Source organism: Vigna unguiculata, chromosome 7 (genome assembly GCF_037176805.1).
Source record: "Vigna unguiculata cultivar grain cowpea cultivar isolate G323 ecotype 2 chromosome 7, ASM3717680v1, whole genome shotgun sequence".
Classification (NCBI taxonomy): Eukaryota; Viridiplantae; Streptophyta; class Magnoliopsida; order Fabales; family Fabaceae; genus Vigna; species Vigna unguiculata.
The window spans coordinates 7,720,925-7,742,395 of record NC_140798.1 but is presented as its reverse complement, the minus strand read 5'-3'; the positions used below and the strand labels follow the sequence as shown (position 1 = coordinate 7,742,395).

Genomic DNA, 21,471 nt, shown 5'->3' with positions numbered 1-21,471 from the left:
TCATCATTCGACGTTCAATTATTGTCTAAGAATTTTGTTTATGCATCGCGGTTTCTTTCTAAAGTTAAACACATTATTCAAAGGATCCAATGATGAGGTGAGGTTAGGCAGTACCTCTTATTACTTACGTAGAGGAACTGAGTGATGTCGTAATTCAAAAGGGACATCTTACTTACAAAAACATTTTCCAATATATAATAGTAGTCAAATTTCCTTCACACCCAAACAAAATTTTGAACTGATGTAAATAAAGTAATTTTTTTAATAGAATTTACCTTTGTAAATTTTTATCGTAAAGGGACAAATTTAAATATCATTATTATATTATTGTAGATACTACTACTGATCCCAGAACGTGGTCACGTGATGTTCTTTGACGATGACACCTCTGTATGCAGTAGCCGACAACATTCCAACGAAGCACATTCCGTATTCAATTTCCACACTCTTCACACCAAAATTTTCAGTTCATTCAATTTATTCAAAGAATCCAACTCCAAAATATAAAAAATCATTATTAAAGCATCCATACATTTATGACCAAAATCCGTGACTACGACAGCGATATTCATTTATATACCCAACAATATTTAGTATATTGGTTATCCACTCATTTTTATACCTGAATATCTGAAGAGGTATCTTCATCTTTCGAACATCCAAACATATAAAACAAACTGATATCATTTCCATTGTTTCTTTTTTCTTTACACAAAATTTAACAAATCTGAAACCACTGTGATGTATGTGTTAGCGAGGAGCTAACACTCATTCCACGTATTTATTCTCACAAGCCTTATTATTGACACCGATGTTCATGGTGGTCAACTAGGCATTGACCAACATTTGTCAGTGCCATTGTTCTTCACACTTCAACTTTATTCACACCAAATTGAATTTTTCTGTTCTTCATGCAGTCTAAGATAATATAAGACATATCACTGGCTGGAACAGAAGCCCAAGAATCCCATGAACTCGTGGTTGTTTATCATTTCAATGCTGTTCTCAATCCCAACAACACCTGAAAGAAAAAAAAAATGTCAAAATCACACACTTCCATGCAAGAATGTATTAACTGTATTAACAACAAAAAAATGTTATCAGCAACTTGGGTTGGTTTTCTTTACCCATTGTGAGAGCACTGGCAAAAATAACACCAGAGAGGATGAATACAATGATCGATGCTCTCCCAAGAAATGCAACAATTCTTCTAACAAAAAACTGCCCCCAGAAGCCAGCCAAAATAGAAACTGAGGTGAGGTATAATGCTGCAAAAAAACACAAGCAAACAGGCTATAGTTATTATATTCATGTAACTAGTAACAAGATAACATCATCACAAACTGAGAAGAGTTAATGTAAATTACCATAAGGAATGGGAAACCTCTTGAGCAGGTAGAATTCAACCACAGACAAAGATGAGGAAAACATCATCACAAATGTTGCTGTTGCACTAGCAACCTACAAGAAGAAATTATCAAACACCTTGCAAGGTGAGTATCTTGAATTGTGAGCAAAATTTAACTGTGTTAGGTCAATTGAATCTACCTGAGGAATGACACCAATCTCTAGAAGAAGAGGGCCCAAAATAAATCCACCTCCAGAACCAAGTAGGCCTCCAACAACTCCACCTACAATGCCACACAATGCACAGAATGCAAGGTTCACAGCAGTCCATTCTATAGAAGCTCCACAGATGCATTCAGAGTTCCCTGTGCTCATTCTTCTTTTGTGCTCCTTGTACAACTTCACTGCTTCATAGCCAAACACCAGAAGTGCAATTGGAAACTGCAAGAGAAAGATAGAATCACAAGTGCTAGAGAATTAGTCCAGTTGCATCAGAAGTTGAGTTTATGTGTTTATGAGTTCTATAATCTAACCTGCAAGCCAAAAAGCACCCAATACCATATACTGCAGCTTTCCACATCATTCTGCAGAACAATAATAGATATTACATTGAACACATTTTAATGGAAATGTGAGTGATAAAGAGAAGGAAAAAGGGGTGGGGCACTTGCCTTGATCACTTGAACTAGTAGGAAACATGCCCACACCACAACCAGTACCAGAATCCTCTTCCACCTAAGGTTGAGACATAAAATTTCCTGAACATTTTCATTGGAGAAAAAAAGTCAAGTATCCGAAATTTGCAGACTCATTTCTGATAAAGCAGAATGAATAATCTGTGAAATGTGTGCTACACGTTTGCATACCACAGTTGACTTCTCTTCTTTAGGAATCAAAGGCTCACATTTTGTGTCGATTCTAACTGCATAAACAAAGACAACACTCAATTCAGTCATAGAAACAGTAGCATGAATCCTTAGTGAATAGAAAATTTTCTGTACTATTTACTATTATGAAAGTGTACATGCCTGTCTTATCTCCATCATGGGAATTAATCAGAGTCGCGCGTTGCTTGGTCTTTTCTTTCTGCATAATAGCAAACAAAAATTAAACAGGGAAAGTTAGTAAGTGACTTTTCCCGGAAAGTAAAGTAAAAGACTCAGGTTGGTGGATTAAGAGAATTTAAGTTCATAGTATCAAATCATGAAAAATTGACCTTGTAAATAGTCTCTTCCTTCCACATCCCGATTCCTTTGAAGAAAGACCTTGAAGAAGTTCCTGCAGAAAGAATAAAACCAATATATTAAATGAGACAAAAACAACACTCTTCTATGACTGTGATCTAAAACTGATTCATTCAATGAAAAATGTTGGTTTCTACCGCACACACCTATGAATAGAATGATGATAAGAACAGTGATAAGCCAGTAAGGGAAGACAACACTGAGAGCAACACCAACTGTGATTCCAAGCATGAGCATAGGCTGAAACAGAAGCGCCAAATCATAGTCTAATATAGGCACCTCTTTCGTTGGATGAGGCACCCTCAAATTGAACCAAACCGATGATGCTGATGCCCCCATAATCATACCTTAACATTTACAAAAGACAAGTCAGCAACACAAAAAACCAGATTTTTACACAACTCAAAACACCAACCACAACCCACAATTATCACAGAAATGACCCAGATGTGACAACAAATTTTAACCATGTTTGATAAACCAAATCTAGAAAGTAACACAAAATATAAAATGTTGGTTCATAAGAGAAAGTGTTAACTGTGTACATTTAGAAACAGCCGCAGCAGATTTAGTATCAAAGCCAAGAAGAAGATTTAACATAGGAACGAAAATGCCTCCTCCTCCAACCCCACCAACTGTTCCACATGCAGATCCAAGAAACCCAATAACCGTCGCCAATACAAGTCTCCAACTTGGCTGCAAATCCTACATACAGAAAAGCACAGCACAAGTCAGAATGATTATTACATAAAAAAACCATCTTTCTAAGTATCAAAAATAATTAACAGTAGAAAAAAACTCAAATAACTTTTCATGATGACAGTTAAACAGCAAATTACCAGTTCTGATTTTCACTTCATAATTTTGTAAAGTGTGTAATAAATTGTAAAACATATTGTTCCGCACACAGACTTCATGAGTTGAACATCTCAGTACATACTAAATAAGACAGCACAAGTCATATGATTAAACTTTGTTACACCATGTTGGTACGCATTAACCCTTTTGTTCATAAATCACATACTGAGAAAAAGAAAGTGCTTACAGGCCAAACTCGAAGAGTTCCAGACAAACTGGAGGCTAGCAAAGGTGAATTTTGACCATGATGGAAATGGTTGGTGAGAAAAAGCACAGACAGAACAGCACAAGAGAAACCAGATACGAGATAAGCTATGAAACCTCGTGAAGACATCAGCATGGTGATAAACACAAGATGAAACGACAATGATTAATGAAAAATGGTATACTGTGTGTGTATGTTCTGTGATGTTTTAGTTGTGTTCCACATCAAACATAATAAGTGGAGGAAACAGTAGCAAATTTATAACTGCTTCTATTTGTCACACGCGGCACCTTATTACTGGAGGATGGTTCACAATATCACTTTTGTCTCCATCTCTGATTGATTGATTACTTTTTTTCCTTTTATTTTCTTTCCATTTTTATCAAGATTTGGTGTAAACCAGAATATCCTCTTAAGTATGAGGGAGGAATCATAATTTATGAGACATTGCACTGGTTGGTAAAAAGGGAAAATTTTTGTTTTTAAAACAACCTCAATATTTTTTTCTTCCTTTTTGGTTTATCATTTGAGAAAATAAAACTTATAAATTATATTTGTTAAAGAACGATTATTTGGGTAATATTTCAAAAAAATCAACATTTGAAAAGTATTTTTGAGTTTGATATGTGTTCTAAAATCATAACATTCTTGAATTATATTTATCATGACTGATCTTCGGCCAAGTTATTGGCATAAGTATATTATCGAGAAATGTAAATATAACTTTTTTTATTATTACTTTTTTTAGATAATTTAATTTAGAAATAATTAATGAAAATATAATATTATGTCGTTATTTAAAGAAAACTTATATAAATTAGTGTGTGCACTTTTTAAAATATATTAAAAAGTATAATTGAAACATTTATTATTTTAATAATTATTAAATAACAAATATTATCAAATTTACATTAAATTATGTAAATATATACATAAAATATTATATTTTATTAATTTTTAATTTTATAATTTTCATTATAATAACTAATATTTACGGTTAATAATTGTTTTACATATTATTAAATCAGTAAAATTAATTATGTTTGTAAGGATATAAATAGTAAAAAAAGTTAATTATATATATCATATAAGCAATTAAAATACAATCTGTATTAATTATGATAATAAGGAAAGGATATACAGAAAATAACAGTTACATTCTTTTATATTATATTGTTTTTAAAATTTTATTATTTAAATTAAAAAAAATAAAAATACACAGGTTCAAGTATACATGTCTACTTTTTTAATTATAATCTAATTAAAAATTAAATATTATAGTAATTATTAAATAAATGTATCATTAAATTTACATACAAATTATATAGAAAATAGGCATAAAATAGTTATCTTTTATTAAGTTTTATAATATTTTTATTTTTTTATTCTAGTATAACTAATATATAATGTGAGTAATCATCAAATCAATAAAATTATCTATGTTTATAATAATAAAAAAAGTAAAATAACATACAAAGATCAGTTAGATAATCTAATCTTTATTATTAATTATATTTATAAGGATAGAAAAGGTAAAAATAAACATAGTTTACACTCTAAGAATTACAAAATCCTATTACTTTTATATATACAGTAATTATAAATATAAATTTGTTACTATTATATATTAATATGTACAGTTAAGTTAATTAAAAATATTTTCCAATAACATCTACCAACCTAGTAGTGTAGTTATTTTTAAAAGTCATTATTCCTCAAATTTGTGACCATTGTTTATTGGTTTAAACTTTTTTTCTCCATTTTGCAACTCATTAGGTTAAATATTTGATTCTTTCATATATTAATTTTACTTATTATACTCATGCCACCTCTTTCAAAAGTTTTATTTATTTCTTATTGCACAAATTGAATACAATATTTTTTAATATATAGTCTCTATGGCACAAAAATGTCACTTCACCTTTTGATTATATCAGAGTGAGGAAGCATTATATGTACAAAAAGCTTTGTATGAAATGATTGACGGCCAGAAATAATTGGACAAAAACTTCAAGTGGAGTTTATTTGTTTTTTTAAGCATTTATTTTAAATGACCAAATCTAATAAAAGCAGAACAAATCTTTAAATAAAGAAATGTCAATAAACATATTTTTTAAATTTATTTAGATGATCTCACTATTTAAATTGGAAGTGTGTCACCTTGATTTCTATTTTTCAAAAAAATTCAATTACATTTTAATTTTTGAAAAACAATATTTTCTTAAGAAAAAATACTAATAATATTAATGACATATCACATATCAATATGTGATTTTTCTTTTATAGATGTTTTTGAGAAAATAAAACTTATAAATTACATTTGTTAAGAATGATCATTTGGGCAATATTTCAAAAATTCAAGATTGAAAAATAGTTGACATTGATTTTTGTTCTAAAATCATAACATGTTTATCATAACTGATTTGCATCCATGTTATTGGCTTAAGTATATTATCAAGAAATGCAAATATAATCTTTTTTTTTTCTATTACCTTTTTAGATAATTTAATTTAGAAATAAATTAAAAAATTAACTAAAAATAAAATATTATGCCATTATTTAAATAAAATTTTTAAAAAATATTGTGTACACTTTTTAAAGTATATTAAAAAAAATATAATTAAAGCATTTATTATTTTAATAATTATTATATGACAAATAGTATAAAATTTACATTAAATTTATAGTTAATAACTGTTTTACAGAATATTAAATCAGTAAACTTAATTATATTTGTAAGGATAAAAATGGTAAAAAAGTTAATTGTATTTATCAAATAAGCAATTAAAATAAATTTTTAATAATTATGATCATATTATATCTTTTCATAAGGGTGGGATGTACAGAAAACAACAGTTACATTCTTTCATATTATATTTTTTAAAATTTTATTATTTAAATTAAAAAAAAAATACAAATACACATGTACATGTAACGTCCCATTTAATTAATAAACCAAATTAAAAGGAAACATCACATAGAATAATATGTTAAGCAATCATGGAGTACAATCACAGCTCTGTATAGTAACCAAGGCACACCACAATGCCAAAATAAAACATAGAGGAATAACGACAAAGTTTTCAAAAAAAGAAGCCGAAAGGCTAGACAATACATGGGCCATTGCCCTAAAAGAAAGCCCAATCGGCACAAGAAGTCCAGCCCAGGAAGACTATGCAGTGGATTCATCTCTCCCTTGTTGACCACGATTTCCTCTCGTATATGCTCCCATCAATAAATTGATGATCATCGCAAAAGTAGGAGAACAACATACAAGCAATCAAACAAGCAAAGGGTAAGCTAGAGCCAAAAAGATTTTCATCATGCAATCAGGTATACTTTCAGAGTCCAATATACATACAATACCCAAACGTGTTATGACTTTCAAATCAATACACTAAGACTCGATTTGACTCATCCGGATACGTATAACCTGGTCGGATTCAGCGGATGCTTGCACTTGTGGTGGATACCTCTGCTCACCCCCGAGTTGCTCACCCCCGAGCTATGTGTTACAAGTGTTACAATGAATCAATTCCCTCACACACAAGGTTAGCCCTTAATGAGTTTCAGGCCTCCTGCTACTCTCATCACAAGAGTTAGTCCGCTCTAAGTGAGACTAACTGACTCCTTAGAGTGTCAGGATGCAACCTTACCTTGAATCTTTACCAGACTATATAGATGGGGCACCACCATGGACACCCACTAACAAAGGCTATGGAATTACGTCCCGACCACTGAAGCACGACCCTGAAATCTCACCTAGAGATTCCAAGGAATTACGCACTGACACAGACCAATCATACTCAATCAATAAAGAAAGATTTATCATGCACATAACTCTCATGTCAACCTTTATAACTAAATCCTCATTCATATTCGATGTTGAATCCATTCCAACTCATCATTCTCAATCCATGAATATAGAATTTCACCTCATACCAATACCATGCCATTTTGATACCAACCATTTCATTGAAATCACATGCCAAGATTTATCCAAGCTCATCATTCACAACTCATACACCCTCTTACTCATGCATATTCACTCATCTCATGCTTTAACATAGCAATCCAACTTAACATCACATTATGCAAACGATTTAGGGATTTTAGAAATAAAACTGCAACTTGTGTAAAGCTCGGAAAATTTTTGTATTTATATTCAAATTAAATATGATTGAATCAAGAACCAAATGAAACAAGAACCAAATGAAACAAGAACCAACTTAATTGAATAACCATAAAGAAAGTTGTAAACCAAACAAGCAACAAGGTCAATGTTGTTAACAACTAAACTACAGTGATCTTGCGATAAAAACTGCTCTCACTACAGAGCTCCGATTCAAGATCGGACCGTTCAAAGTCAAAAACTATGTGTTAAGGATAAGCTTTTAAAATATCATCACGATCCAACGGTTAACGAAGTAGTAACGTTTATTTTACGCAGTGCTGTCAACAACCAAACTACAGTAACCTTGCGATAAAAACTGCTCTCACTACAGAGCTCCGATTAAAGATCCGACCGATCAAAGTCAATAATTTTGTGTTAAGAATAAGCTGTTAAAATTTCAGCTCGATCCAACGGTTAATGCAGTAGGAATCATCATTTTACGAAAAGTGTGCAATGCAGAAAAAGAGTAGCGCCACATCAATCAAACATACTCGCACACCATACATTTTTATTCGACAAACAACCTCATTCAAGCATCACAGCCATACAAACAGACCAAAAATCGGCAAAATAACTTTAAATACATAAACCCTAGCTTCCCTTACCTGGAAAATGCTAACTCAAGCGAATGGGATCCTTAGCGGACTAGCACCTAAAGCGGAAACAATCAACGAAATTGGAGTGAATTGTTCAACGGAGAGGAAAATAGGGGAGCTCACTCAAACCCTAACAGGGCTTCTGTTAGAAGGGAAAGAGTGTAAGAGCATTGTCTTTGCAAAGTGTGGCAGAATGAGAGGGGTTAGGCTGCCTTAGGGCTTTGGACACCCTATGGGTCAGCCCAAGGTCCAACTAGTTTAGGACAGTCCCTCTTATATAAGAAGCAGATAAAGTTGAATCTTACATTACCAATATATATGTCTAATTTTTTAATAATAATCTAATTAAAAATTAAATATTATAGTAATTATTAAATAAGTGTATCATTAAATTTACACACAAGAAATATATACATAAAAGAAAGGCGATGTTGTTAGTCAAAGGAGATGACACAAATGACACCGAATGTTGCTACTCTGGTGATGAGTTTTTTTTTTTTTCCTAAATATTATATAAAAATAAAAATTCATAAATATTTTATTTTAAAATTTTAAATTAAAAATAATGTCAATATTATATCTCTCTAATTATATTCCTCCCTCTTAAACCTATCAGATACGCTAGGAGCATTGTCACTTAAGATTATCATTTTTAATCTTTACAAAACTCTACAGATCTAATTTATTATATACCTTTTTAGTTTCGGAAGAGATTTGTTCGCTTTTAAGAAAATGAATTCTGAAAAGTAAGAGACAAAATAAACAGTGCAGTTACTATTAGAAGTATATATTAAGAAAGTAAAAATAAACCCTCACAGGTAAACTTTGAAAAGTTATGATGTATGTTGTTGGAGTCTGATATCTTGTATTAGATGATATAAGGATGACAACGGGTCAGGTCGGGCATGGACAGTGTTTACTCGCAATCTGACCCGTAAAAGAAAAATTTGTCCGCTACACGCCTGTTTACTCGTCGGGTATCCGTTTAAAAAATATTCGTGGATATTTTTAAAATTCACGGGTACTCGTGGATACCCGATACTCACAAATATTCAAAAAATATATATTTTATAAATTTTTTAATATAAAATTATAAAAATAAAATATAAATTAAATTAAATTATAATTATAATTATAATTAAATTTGACATAATAAAATACACTGTTAATTTTAATTATAATTAAATTTGACATAATAAAATATACTGTTAATTTTAATTATAATTAAATTTAACTTAATAAAATATAAATTAAATTTTAATTTTAATTTTTTGTGAGTAACGGGTACCTGCGGGTACGGATAATATGATACCCGTACCCGACCTATTTATAAGCGGATATTAAAATACCCGCTATCTGCTACCCGCGGGTAATAAATACATGCGGGTAGTAACTATCTGCCGCTGATTTTATCTGCGGATATCCGCAGACGCGGATATTTTTGCCATCTGTAATATAGATCCATATCTGTTTCATAGATGAGGGACCATCTTAACCTCATAAAGAGAGGACCAGAGAGATTATATATATATATATATATATATATATATATATAATATAATATGAGTCACATTGTAATAATTAGTTTGATTTGTTCTCTGATTATTCTACTTAGTTTTACAATATTAATGTCTAAACTATAAGATTAATGAGTTTCTTCTAGTTGAATATATATATTGAGTTTGCAATTAATTTTCTCTAAACTCTTGAAAAAGGTTGTGTCGACAAACAAGTCACTGTAGTCATAGACTATTTTTAATTACCAATATTTTTCGTCTGACTTTTAATTCAATCTTTGGCTATAAAGAAAGGACAATTCAGAAGAAAGAAGGTTCAACCCTATCCTCCTAAAAACATTACAAACACTCCTTGATTTGTCTATTTAGTTTTTTTGTTTATCTGTTAGGTAATGATATTTTAACAAACAAAATTTTAAGAAAATTTGACAAATTACTTTTTTAGGTAAAAAATACTATTTTATTACTTTATTTTGATTAAAAATAAAAAATTATCTATTTAATTCTATTTATCGAAAGTTGTCAAATTTGTAAAAAAAAAAGTTTGTTAACAAGTAATTTCCCTTATCTGTTTGGTCTCTCTTTTCTCATTTCCCTTTCTGCATTCACTCATTTCTTCAACAATTTGGGCCATGGTGGTCCAGAACTTCCCTGAATTGGGCCTCCCAACTCCGAACTACGTAAAAGTCTGTCTTCTAACTACATCAAATCTCATATGAAAGAGATCACACATCAACCAATAATTTCTATAAAAACTAACATTTCTCTAAATCAAACACCACACATAATGATCAAAAGCTAAAACAATGTCGTTTTCTTACCATAATCTTTAATCAAAAAATTATTGATTAGTTTCTTAACTAATATGTTTACTGTCTTATATTGATTAACACAAATAATAAAGTAAGATTAGGAAGCATAGAATGATAGTCACATCATCTGATTAATCAAAAAATTAAATAATAAGAACTTAACTAAAAAAAAAAATTCAATATACAATAAATTAAAAAACGTTAATAAGAAGTCAATTAAAATCCACAAATAAACTTATTTTTTTTATCGGCATATACTTAAAATTTATTAATTATATTTATTATAATATATCTTCTAACATCTAAGAATTTTTAAGTGACATTTTACTATTTATGATGATACTATTATTTATTCAATAATGGTTTTCTGATGTTTGACGTTCAATTTTTATTAATTAATTTGGTGTAAGATAGGTTTGAGGCTGTTAAATATCAACATTTTGAACATGAGTTTATTCATTTCTGATAAATTAATTTTTTTTAATTGAGAAAATATATTTAAGTTGAAAGTATATTTACACGTATTTAATTATTTTCATCACATTGTTAAAACTTGTGGTTATGCATCCGTAAGTCGATATTTAATTATTTTATCTCTACACGTAATTGATCATTTTATCGTTTGATTTAGATGTGACGTAAAAAATAAATAATCATTTTAATGTGTAAAATGATTTATCAATTTTTTATTTGAACAAATTTTATTTTTAATGAACAAATCTTGAATAGATATGTAAAAATACATATCAATATATGGAAGGATTGAACATATTTTTGGACTTTTTATTTACTAATAGCAGTGTGAGGAAGAGATAGTATGTTTATGTTCGAAAGTAGGGACAATATTGTGAAATAGTGTATAACAACACTTGATTATCAAACCTTTTTCCAAAAAAATATATGGCTTCTACATGAAAAGAGAAGATGAACAAATGTGATAAATGAAATACATGTAATGCCGAAAGAAAATGATGAAATAATTCCTACTAATAATCCAATGTGTGAGTTTTTTACGTATCTAAGGGTTTTTAAAATCTTTATTAGGTTTCCTTTTTTACTAAATATTATTATAACTAGTGATGTCAACAAGATGGGTAAGGTACGAGTAATAGTTCTTTTGTACACTATTCGTTGAATAAATATTCGTCCTGTATCCGCACTCATATTCGTGCGAGTATCCGTTATGCGGGTATTTGCATAATTTTTTAATATCCATGGATATCTGCAGGTACCCATGAATATTTAGAAAAAAAATATATTTAACAACATATTTTAACCATAAATTCAAATAAAATATAATACATAATATTCATATATTTCAATATTTCAAACAAAGCTTAACTAACTCATTTAAATAGTGTTCAATGATAGTTTACAAAGAAAATGAGATTGTATTTCAAAACCAATTGATAAAAAAAAATCAATGTGTTAATATTTTAATCATGTTTATTTTTTATATTTTTTAAATTTAAATTAGAGTATAGTGGGTACATGTATCTATGGATACGAATACTATGATATCCGTATCCATCCCGTTAATAAGCGGGTATAAAAATTACCCGCAAATATCTATTTACAATATTCATTTTCTACCATTTGCAAGTTTTATTTGCTAATATCCGCATACGAATTTTTTTTACATCTCTAATTATAACCTCTAACATCTAATAATAAATCTGATTAAAATTAAATATTTTCGGTGTATAAAAAATAAAAATGAGATATTTGTTAACAGTTCTATTATCAAAGATATTTTTCTCATATGCTCTCGTTTCAGTCTATATTTCCTTTATTCCACAGTAATAAATATATAATAATCTAATAGTATTAGATTCTTTTGTATTTAACAAGGTAAACTTATTTTTAATTTTAAAGTTTAAAAATTTAATTATATGTTAAATATGTTTTTAGTTCTTTAATTTAAAATTAATTTTTTTTAAATTTTGGACCAATTTAGTCTTTCATCTTAAAAAAATATGTTGATTGATTTTTTCAATTAAATTTTGTTAAATTTATTTGATGTTTTAAACGTAATTCGAATGTGAATTTTAACTATGTAGGGAAATGTGTCAAACAATGTAAATAATGAAATGTTATCATGAAAAAAGTGTTTCAAATGTTAAATAAACTTAATGAAATTTAGCTAAAAAAATTAAATTCATACATTTTTAAAATTAAAAGATTAAATTGGACTAAAATTTTGAAAGAAAGACAATTTTTAATTTTTGACTAACCAACAAATAAATATATTTCTTTTAAAGAATTTAGAAATGAAAGTGAATGAATTTAAAAATACAATTTGTGAGTAATATATAAATAAAAAATGTTCTAGATTAAAATATAAAATTACTATTTTATACTTATAATTAAAATTAATATATTCTTTTATTTTGTTATTATTATTGAAACTATTAAAACACAAACACTGAATAGATTTCATATTCAAGGAGGGGAATCGTTTCCTACAATCCAGAACCGATTCCTTCAAAGCTGCGCCTTTCCATGTTTGCAAATGACTTAAAAGAAACAAACAATCTGCTCAGAGTAAATGAATAAAAAAGACTTCAATTGTCTTAGTGGTATGTTCGTTTGCGCTAATTTATTGCGCAGATGGATTTGCGCAAATTTATTGAGAAGATAAATTCACATGAGTCCATTTATGATGTTGGTAACTGTACCTTCTTACTAATCTATAACAAATCTCATAATTTAAAAAAATTAACGTTAGTTTTACGAACCTTTTTATAAAATTCTCTATTTTTTTATTCTCTTCTTTTTCTATTTATTATTATCATCTATTAATATAATATCATATATATTTAAACAAATCATACACACAAAATAAATAATATCTTATCAAAATAAAAAAAGTTTCAAAATGAAAAAGTTTATGAGACTAAATTAAACTTTTATTGTATCCTATAATCCTAAATTCACGTACTATATCCTAACAAATTCATGTAATATATATTTATTAGTTAAATAAACCAGTTTTCACATAATATATATATATATATATATATATATATAAATATAATGATTGTATTAAATAATAAGAATAGTATAATATATATAATAGTAATAATAATTAATAATAATTTCAAATAATAATAATAATTTATATAATACTTATTATAAAAATTATAATAATTTAATATAATTTATTTTCATTATCTTTTATTAAAATTTATTAAATAATAATTTTAAATTTAATAATTTCAACTAATTTAAAAATCATTTTATATACTTTTATCTTATCACCAAAAATATTTTAATAATTTTTAAATTTTATCTATTATAAATTTTTATTTATCTATTAATCACTCAAATCATTTATTAATTTTTACAAAATTCATTATTTTATCTTTTAAATCCATTGAAAAAACACATTCATTTAAATTTTCACAAATTCTACTTCACACCCTAAAACTTACTCATGCTGTTCGCCGTTTTGAAATTTGTGACATCCGTTGTGTTAATTTTAGTGTTTCAAAAATCATATCTTAAGACTAAAAAAATAGTGCTTCAAAAATAGCAATTTAGTATTAGTCATTGATTAAGAAATTTGAGATTGATATGAAATATAGTAGAACTTGTTTAAATAGTTGAATATTATATTTACAAATTTTAGAAGAAATTAATAGACGTAAGTGTTAGAAGATAAATTTGAGAATGGATAAACAAAGTAATAATTACTTTGATTGAAAAAAAATTATTCAACTTTCATAAACTTCATTATTACCTAATATACTCGAATAAAGTATTACTCAATTTGATGGAAAAAAAACTTCATTCAACTTATATAATTATAAACTTCATTATTCTTTATACACTTGCTAGTTAGCAGAATTATTAACTCTAGTAATTTGTAAAATTTTCATTGAATTATAATTTCGCACTAAACATGCCAAATCAGATTTGACTTTCAAAGAGTGCTAGTTGAGACCTTTTTCCTCAATTAGACCATGCCAAACCTAATTAACAGAAGGGCTTGCATTGAACTGATATTCTGACTTCTACAAAGAACGCGAACAATGTTTATTTATGTAATAATGGTTCCATGGTCACTACATGAACCTATACAGAACCAATATTCAAAACCATACACATATTTTGGAAGAGAATCAAAAGAAGAAAACCAGAATTTAAACACAACAGTACATAACATATACTCCAAAGTGATACTATACACTAAGTATCACATTAATATTTCTTTCTTACGACCCCCTCTTCATCCATGCGCCCCACATCGTTGAAGGTCTGCGCCGCCATCTGATCCGCCGCTTTCAGTGTATCCGCCATTGCCCCCGGTCGACTCTCTTCCACTTTCATCACCACCTTATCTTTATGTCCACGCCCCTCCGATAAATCTTTGAACCCTTTATCATGTAGCCTTAGCTCCTCCATTTTCCTCCTTGCATCTTCATCTCCACCTCTCACATTCTCCTGTGTCACATCATAAGGACAATTACTCACGTATACACAAACTTTACAACATTCTAAGACATGTTAGGCTCAACAAATTTAAAAGTGATGAGAATGAGAATGAGACCTTGGTTCTGTCCCTTGCCTGTGCAGTTCTCTGTTTTGCAGCCTCTGTGGTATCCGCAGCCTTGTCCTTCATCTCCCAAGCCTTGTACCTTGCCGCATCAGTTGCTTCCGAGGTCTTGTTCTTTCCTGCCTCTGCACTTTCTGCAGCCTTGTCCTTCATCTCCACCGCCTTATTCTTCGCTGCCTCAGTCGTTTCTGCAGTCTTGTTCTTCGCTGCTTCCGCAGTTTCTGCAGCCTTGTCCTTCATCTCCCAACCCTTGTTCTTTGCTGCCTCGGCCGTTTCAGCAGTCTTGTTCTTCGCTGCTTCAGCAGTTTGTGCGGTCTTGTTCTTCGCTGCCTCCGCGGTTTCTGCAGCCTTGTCCTTCATCTCCCTACCCTTGTTCTTTGCTGCTTCAGCCGTCTCAGCAGTCTTGTTCTTTGTTGCATCCGCAGTTTCAGCAGCCTTGTCCTTCGCCGCATCCTTCATCTCCGCCGCCTTATTCTTGGCCGTCTCTGCCGTTGCCGCCGCCTTGTTCTTGGCGACCTCGGCGGATTCCGAGACCTTCTCTTTGGTTTCCTCTGTCTTGCCGCTCAGGTATTCCACAGCCCTCTTAGCAGCATCCGCAGCAGAATCCTTCAGCTCCCCAAGCTTCTCCATAGCACTGTCTTTCCCTTCTTTCGTCTTCTCCGCAGTGTAGTCCTTGTACTCTCCCAACTTATTCACCGTAGCATCTTTTCCTTCCTTCGCCTTCTCAGCAGCGTAGTCCTTATACTCCCCACCCTTCTCCATAGTCTTGTCCTTCGCTTCCTTTGCCTTCTGAGAAGCATAATCTGTGTACTCACCAGCTTTCTCCATTGCTGCATCCTTTGTTTCCTTCGCCTTCTGGGCAGCATAATCCGCGTATTCACCGACCTTGGAACCGGTTTCCTCCGTCGCAGAAGAATCATAGATCCCAGGAGACTTCGTTACTGATATGTCTCTCACCTCACCACCAGTCACGTCATCCGGTTGGAAATTAATATCATGAATCACCTCTGTGGTGTGTGCTTTCGCAGGAACCGATTCTTTCTTCCCAACCACCGCTTCTTGCACCGCCCTTATCATGGACCCTATCACACCACGCTTTTCTTGATCTTGATCGTGTTGCTGATCCACAACACCCACATCATCCGCAACAGCCACATCATCACGAACTCTCTCTCTGTTGGCTTGTTCATCACGCACTCTCTCTCTGTTGGCTTGTTCATCACGAACTCTCTCTCTGTTGGCTTGTTCATCACGAGCTCTCTCTCTGTTGGCTTGTTCATCACGAGCTCTCTCTCTGTTGGCTTGTTCAAGCTCTTTGGCAGCAAGTTTCGAAGCTGCCTCAGCTCGAGTCTCGTGTTGCCCAGATGCCATTGAAAATCTGTTCTTTTTTTCTCACACTGTTTTCGTGGTGGAAGTTTGATCTGTGTATAGGATATGATATAGAAATGTTGAGGAATGGAAGTAGGATTTGATGGTTTATATACACGAGTGAATGGATTGAGAAATGGAAAAGGAAAAGGAGAAGGTAAAGTGACACGTGGTTGCAGGCATGGTTGCAAAGTGACACGTTAGCGTGAGATTGTTCTTGGTGGTGACATCTAATGTTACGTAAAGGATGTATATTATATATGATATGCATGCATTGGATTAACCTAGATATATGAGAGGATTATAGGAGGTTGTTCGGTCGCATAGAAACCTGACATCATCATCACATGTCTGATGAAGGTGTATATTATAGTTATAACTCAAAATCGTGGCATCATGTCAGGGGAAGGAGTAACCAAATCGAAGAGTCAAACGATTCCTCTTATGACTCGTATACAGATTCTTGTTTAATTGTGCAATGCACTGGAGTGGTGAAAAATCAGAAAATTTTATCACTGTTCTTTATCAGAGATTCTTAGTGATTTCTAGTCTTTTTCTTATGACACACTAATTATTTTTTGAACCTTCTGTGCGATTTAATTAATTTAAATCATAAATAATATTTTTTATTAATTTATTTATTGAGTATAATAATTTATTGTATGAAATTTGCCTTTGTTTATAAAAATTGGTTGTAAAAGGACATTTTTCTTAATTTTTTTTACATTGACCAAATAATGTAAGGTGTAGAAAGACATTTTTCTATTTTCGGAGAGTAATAAATTTTGAACAACAAACTGTTTTCTATTAATATTTTCTTCTCTTGTTATATTTTAGTATGACCTTCAAATGCATTTTCTTGGACTCGTTATGTCCTATAAAAAATAATCACCCAAAATACTAAGCATTTAGAGGGAGAAGAAAAATGATGAATATTAGTTGAGCATTTAAAAGTAGGAAAAAGATATTTGACACCGTTTAACACTCATTTCGTAATTTATATAAGGATTAAATAGTCTTAACAAAAATTAATTTATATATTTTTAAAATAAAAAAAAAGTAAATAATAATAAAGAATAATATGAAATAATAGTAAAAGAAAGAATAGCGTCGAAATACCATAATCCTTAAAAAAAAGTAATATACTTATTTAATATCAGTATTTTATTTTATGTCTCTTTTTCTTTGTTACACCGTAACACATGTGTTATTTTTATCTGTAGGAGTTATTTTTATAGTATTTTAGAATATTTTATGTCTCTTTCCATTTATTTGTTTATGGTCAAATATCAGTATTTTTTTTTTCAACAGTAATAAATATATTAGTGAAACAAAAGATATTCTATTTGAAAGGTTTATATAAAAAAGCACAACAATAATTTCTATTCTGATCATTAATACTTTCCAAAACAAGAGCAAGTAAAAAAAAAGACTATAAAAATATTGTATTATATGTTTTTGTTGCAAATATATTAATGCTAGAATAAAAATGTAAAAATGATGAGATAAGTTTCGTTTTCGAAAGTTCAAATTACTTTTGACATGCCCTATTTATATCTAGAAAAAATTTAACAAATATCAAGAACTTAATTTTTATAATTACAACTCAGGGACTCGTTTAAACTGATGGAAAAAAAATTACAAAAAAATATGTTTTTCTATTCCAGAAAAAAAAAATGTTCTTGATACCTATGTTACATCATCAAACCAAATAAAAATGCTGTAACCAAAATTTTAAGGTTAGTAAGAAATCTGGATAACTTGAAAATTTATATCTACACGAAAATTCATAAATAAAAATCAATTTAATAACAAATACTATAATAGCGGAAACAAAGAAAGAATACTATGCAACACTTTGTAAGTAGCAAAAAAGATAATGACACAATAACCTTTTTACCCTTTTGTTACCATATACGTGGCATCTTTTTTTTTAATATTTTTTTAAAGTGTGAATGTCATTTGAGGCAGACCGTAAACGTAGGTAGTGTGGAGTTCATGCGCGTGAAAGGCAAAGAAGAGATTGAAAATATTAACTGATGTGTTCGCGTAAAATAAGAATACTTTGGAGAGACGTTTTCCCTCCTTCTTCTTCCACAAAGTTTCTTATTTCTTCATCGTTGATATTTGGTCTTGGTAGCAATCGGAGCGGAGAGCGGAGAAGTCGAGAGTGAATTAGGTTGTTGGACGCTGTTGGTTCGCTGGAAATTGGTCGCTTCCGTTGGACGCTTTCGTTGAGCGCAAGGCTTGGCCGCGGGCTTTGTCACTATGTTTTTGCTTCATTGAAGCCTTTTCACAGAACCAATCGTTGGTCACTAGGTTATCCTCAAAAACCCTCTTTGAAGTCTGTTATTCCCGAAATGGTTAGTGGATGAAGGTAAGTGAAGTTAAGCTTGTTATTCCATAGTCGAACGAGTACTCTACATTTGGCATGATTTTTTTAACAGAAATGTGCGGATGAATCACCCTCAATTTGGCGTTGAAGTTGTGTTCATTGTCGTGTAATAGGGCTTTCGTAGTAGAATCAAGAATTTTTTTGACTTCGTTGCTAGTACATTCTTCATTTATGGTTGAACATGTTGTGTTTCGTTGTGGTTTAGGCATAAGTATTTGTGCCTTTTGTTTTACATTTGGGATTGTATGTACTTAGTTGGGTTTTATAATGTAGTATTTTGTGATTCCTTAATTTCTGAAGTGATTGTTTTGTTGATTGTTGGACATTGTATGATTATGATATTTAATAGGTTGTTATTGAAACATGGGTGGAAAGTGTAGAAAAGAGAAAGCCGTAGAAGAGGTTGAATTGATGGTTTGCATGAAAATTTTCAAATTATGATATAAATAGTTAATAATTCAGTGTTTGTTGTTGCTTTCATTGAAATGTACGATTAATTAATTTTGTGGACAAAATATATTGTTCAAATGAATAATTTGTTGACGGATGCACACCGTTCACGGATTGGAGTTACATCTTTCAAATGGTGTTTGGAGATGGAGAGATCTTTAGATATATGTACTCCTTTAATACAACAGATGGTTCGTCGATGAGATTCATGTGAACAATATTTTCATATTTGGTAGCGTCTTGATCCTTTTGGTGTAGTTGATGTATGTATGAGCTTGGGTTTGAGTATAGTTGGGGAATATGTTGAGTTTGATGCTTATGGTTGTGGTTGTGTTGGTTCACTTTTTAGTGGTGAAAGTATAATAATCAAAGGTATTATTAAATTGATTAGTTGTACAATAGGTACTGAGCAAGATGATGTTGACAATGTTTGTCGGTTGTATATATTGTTGTGTTTTGTTGTCCTGTACTTTTCAAGAAATTCAAAATATGTGTGTAACATGCCATTTAGGATATTAGACAATATTAATACTTTGATGAACTACAATTAGGGTGGGGTAGTTCACACATTTTTGGTTAATGAACTAAGTCGTGCACATTTGGTCGATTGCAAGCAAAAAAATCAACATAACATAATCTTACCTGGTTGCGTCGTGGTCTTACAGGTAATATGTTTTTATGTATTCTTTAATTATGAGGTTTAATAATTGTTGTTTTGTTTAGATTTAATTATTTTATATCTTATGTTGTAGATTTGGGCGTTTGAGCGACTTGGATTAGGCGGGCCCAATAGGAAAATTGTTTTCCCAAGAATTTTGCGATGACCAAGTTTGAAGTTAAGAACAACAAGCATTGAGAGACTTTTAATTAAACCGAAGGTAATGAATTTTGTGATTTAAAAGTATTTATTTGGTTATATTCATTATTTTGACATCATTGATTATGTTGTTTTTTTTTTTAAATATTTTGTAGATTATTATTTGGGATTGGACATTAACGGTTGAATGTAGATCAAATCCAATTGTTCGGGTTGCACTAAATATTGACGGTGAAACAATAAATGAAGATGATGATGATAGTGGTGAATCTAATTTTGAGGATATTTGCATGAAGAAAGTGAAAATGAATGAGATGGAAATAATTGCCATGAAGAAGTAGTTGAAGATACTGCAGGATGAAGTATTGTTACGTGGTAAATGGTCATCCCAAGAAGAGCCTAATGTTAGAGATGATAAGGCTGATATTTTTAAAGGAAGCGGAGAAAAGTCTTCTTGTTTTGATGATGCGACAAAAGGTAGTAGAGATAAAGTTCATGATGATGTTCATATGAGTAAGGTTTCTGAAGCCTGTGGAGAGAAAGGTGTTAAGAAGGCACAAGTTAAACAAGAATATACTCCATTTAAAGTAGTAACTGTTAACTTTGATGGATATTGTTACAAGACTACTGAGTTTGTTCTAATAGCAGCAACAAGTGAACCCATTCAAGCGCATTATAATTCATTGGGTGTGGATGCAATGAAGTTGTACATGATGTTGTATGCCATTTCTTTTACTGTTATAAGCTTCATTTACTTTATCTAAATTGTTAATAGTCATAAATTTTATTTTGTAGTGTTGTTTGTAATATAAAGGGTCAAATATTGACGACCCCCAATTGTATGGATTTTCGACCAACGGGTCACGTATGCAACATGGTAATAACCTAAATTATGTCTTCATGTTAGTAATTCATTTATAATGTACAATAATTTAATGTAGACCAATGTGTTGTTGTAGGTTGTACTGTTTGCAACAAATATTATGATGTATAATGAAAGGAAGTTGCATCAACGGCTGCAAAGAATCTCAATGAATCCCATGTACACAATATTATTATCATATTTAGTTGAAATTGATATATTCATAAAAATTCTTTGAAATTGACAAAGTGTTTTGTCCAATGCAAAA

The 21,471-nt window shown here is 30.5% G+C and overlaps 2 protein-coding genes and 1 long non-coding RNA gene across 4 annotated transcripts; 1 reads left to right on the top strand and 2 right to left on the bottom strand.

The window, feature by feature from the left end:
- Window positions 1–666: 666 nt before the first annotated feature.
- On the bottom strand, window positions 667–3,894 carry LOC114192552 (sulfite exporter TauE/SafE family protein 4-like). The gene is made up of 12 exons (XM_028082305.2): window positions 3,637–3,894; window positions 3,137–3,296; window positions 2,738–2,938; window positions 2,564–2,625; window positions 2,376–2,433; window positions 2,214–2,269; window positions 2,019–2,105; window positions 1,881–1,931; window positions 1,549–1,788; window positions 1,368–1,461; window positions 1,128–1,268; window positions 667–1,021 (listed from the first exon to the last, which is right to left on the bottom strand). The coding sequence occupies exons 1-12, from the start codon at window positions 3,787–3,789 to the stop codon at window positions 939–941; spliced, it is 1,386 nt and encodes a 461-aa protein (XP_027938106.1). The 5' UTR covers window positions 3,790–3,894; the 3' UTR covers window positions 667–938.
- A 10,873-nt stretch (window positions 3,895–14,767) lies between these two features.
- LOC114189667 (uncharacterized) lies at window positions 14,768–16,776 on the bottom strand. 2 transcript variants are annotated; one of them, XM_028078297.2, is made up of 2 exons: window positions 15,306–16,776; window positions 14,768–15,199 (listed from the first exon to the last, which is right to left on the bottom strand). In XM_028078297.2, exons 1-2 carry the CDS (start codon window positions 16,680–16,682, stop codon window positions 14,957–14,959), a joined length of 1,620 nt encoding a protein of 539 aa, XP_027934098.2. In that variant the 5' UTR covers window positions 16,683–16,776; the 3' UTR covers window positions 14,768–14,956. The 2 variants fall into 2 exon arrangements, with proteins under 2 accessions (XP_027934098.2, XP_085532376.1); XM_085676250.1 differs by having other exon boundaries at window positions 15,324–16,716.
- Window positions 16,777–18,651: 1,875 nt separating this feature from the next.
- LOC114189862 (uncharacterized) lies at window positions 18,652–21,135 on the top strand. Its single transcript, XR_014996464.1, has 3 exons — window positions 18,652–19,056; window positions 20,277–20,402; window positions 20,497–21,135. It is a non-coding gene; the product is annotated as an uncharacterized LOC114189862 (long non-coding RNA).
- Window positions 21,136–21,471: the final 336 nt, after the last annotated feature.

Coding starts and splice junctions, on each gene's coding strand:
- LOC114192552 (XM_028082305.2), bottom strand. CDS start 3,789: ATGCTGATGTCTTCACGAGGTTTCATAGCTTATCTCGTATCTGGTTTC. Junction 2,434..2,563: donor AGGAAGAGACTATTTACAAG/GTCAATTTTTCA, acceptor GCTATTATGCAG/AAAGAAAAGACCAAGCAACG. Junction 1,462..1,548: donor AGATTGGTGTCATTCCTCAG/GTAGATTCAATT, acceptor TTCTTCTTGTAG/GTTGCTAGTGCAACAGCAAC.
- LOC114189667 (XM_028078297.2), bottom strand. CDS start 16,682: ATGGCATCTGGGCAACACGAGACTCGAGCTGAGGCAGCTTCGAAACTT. Junction 15,200..15,305: donor AGGCAAGGGACAGAACCAAG/GTCTCATTCTCA, acceptor GATGTGACACAG/GAGAATGTGAGAGGTGGAGA.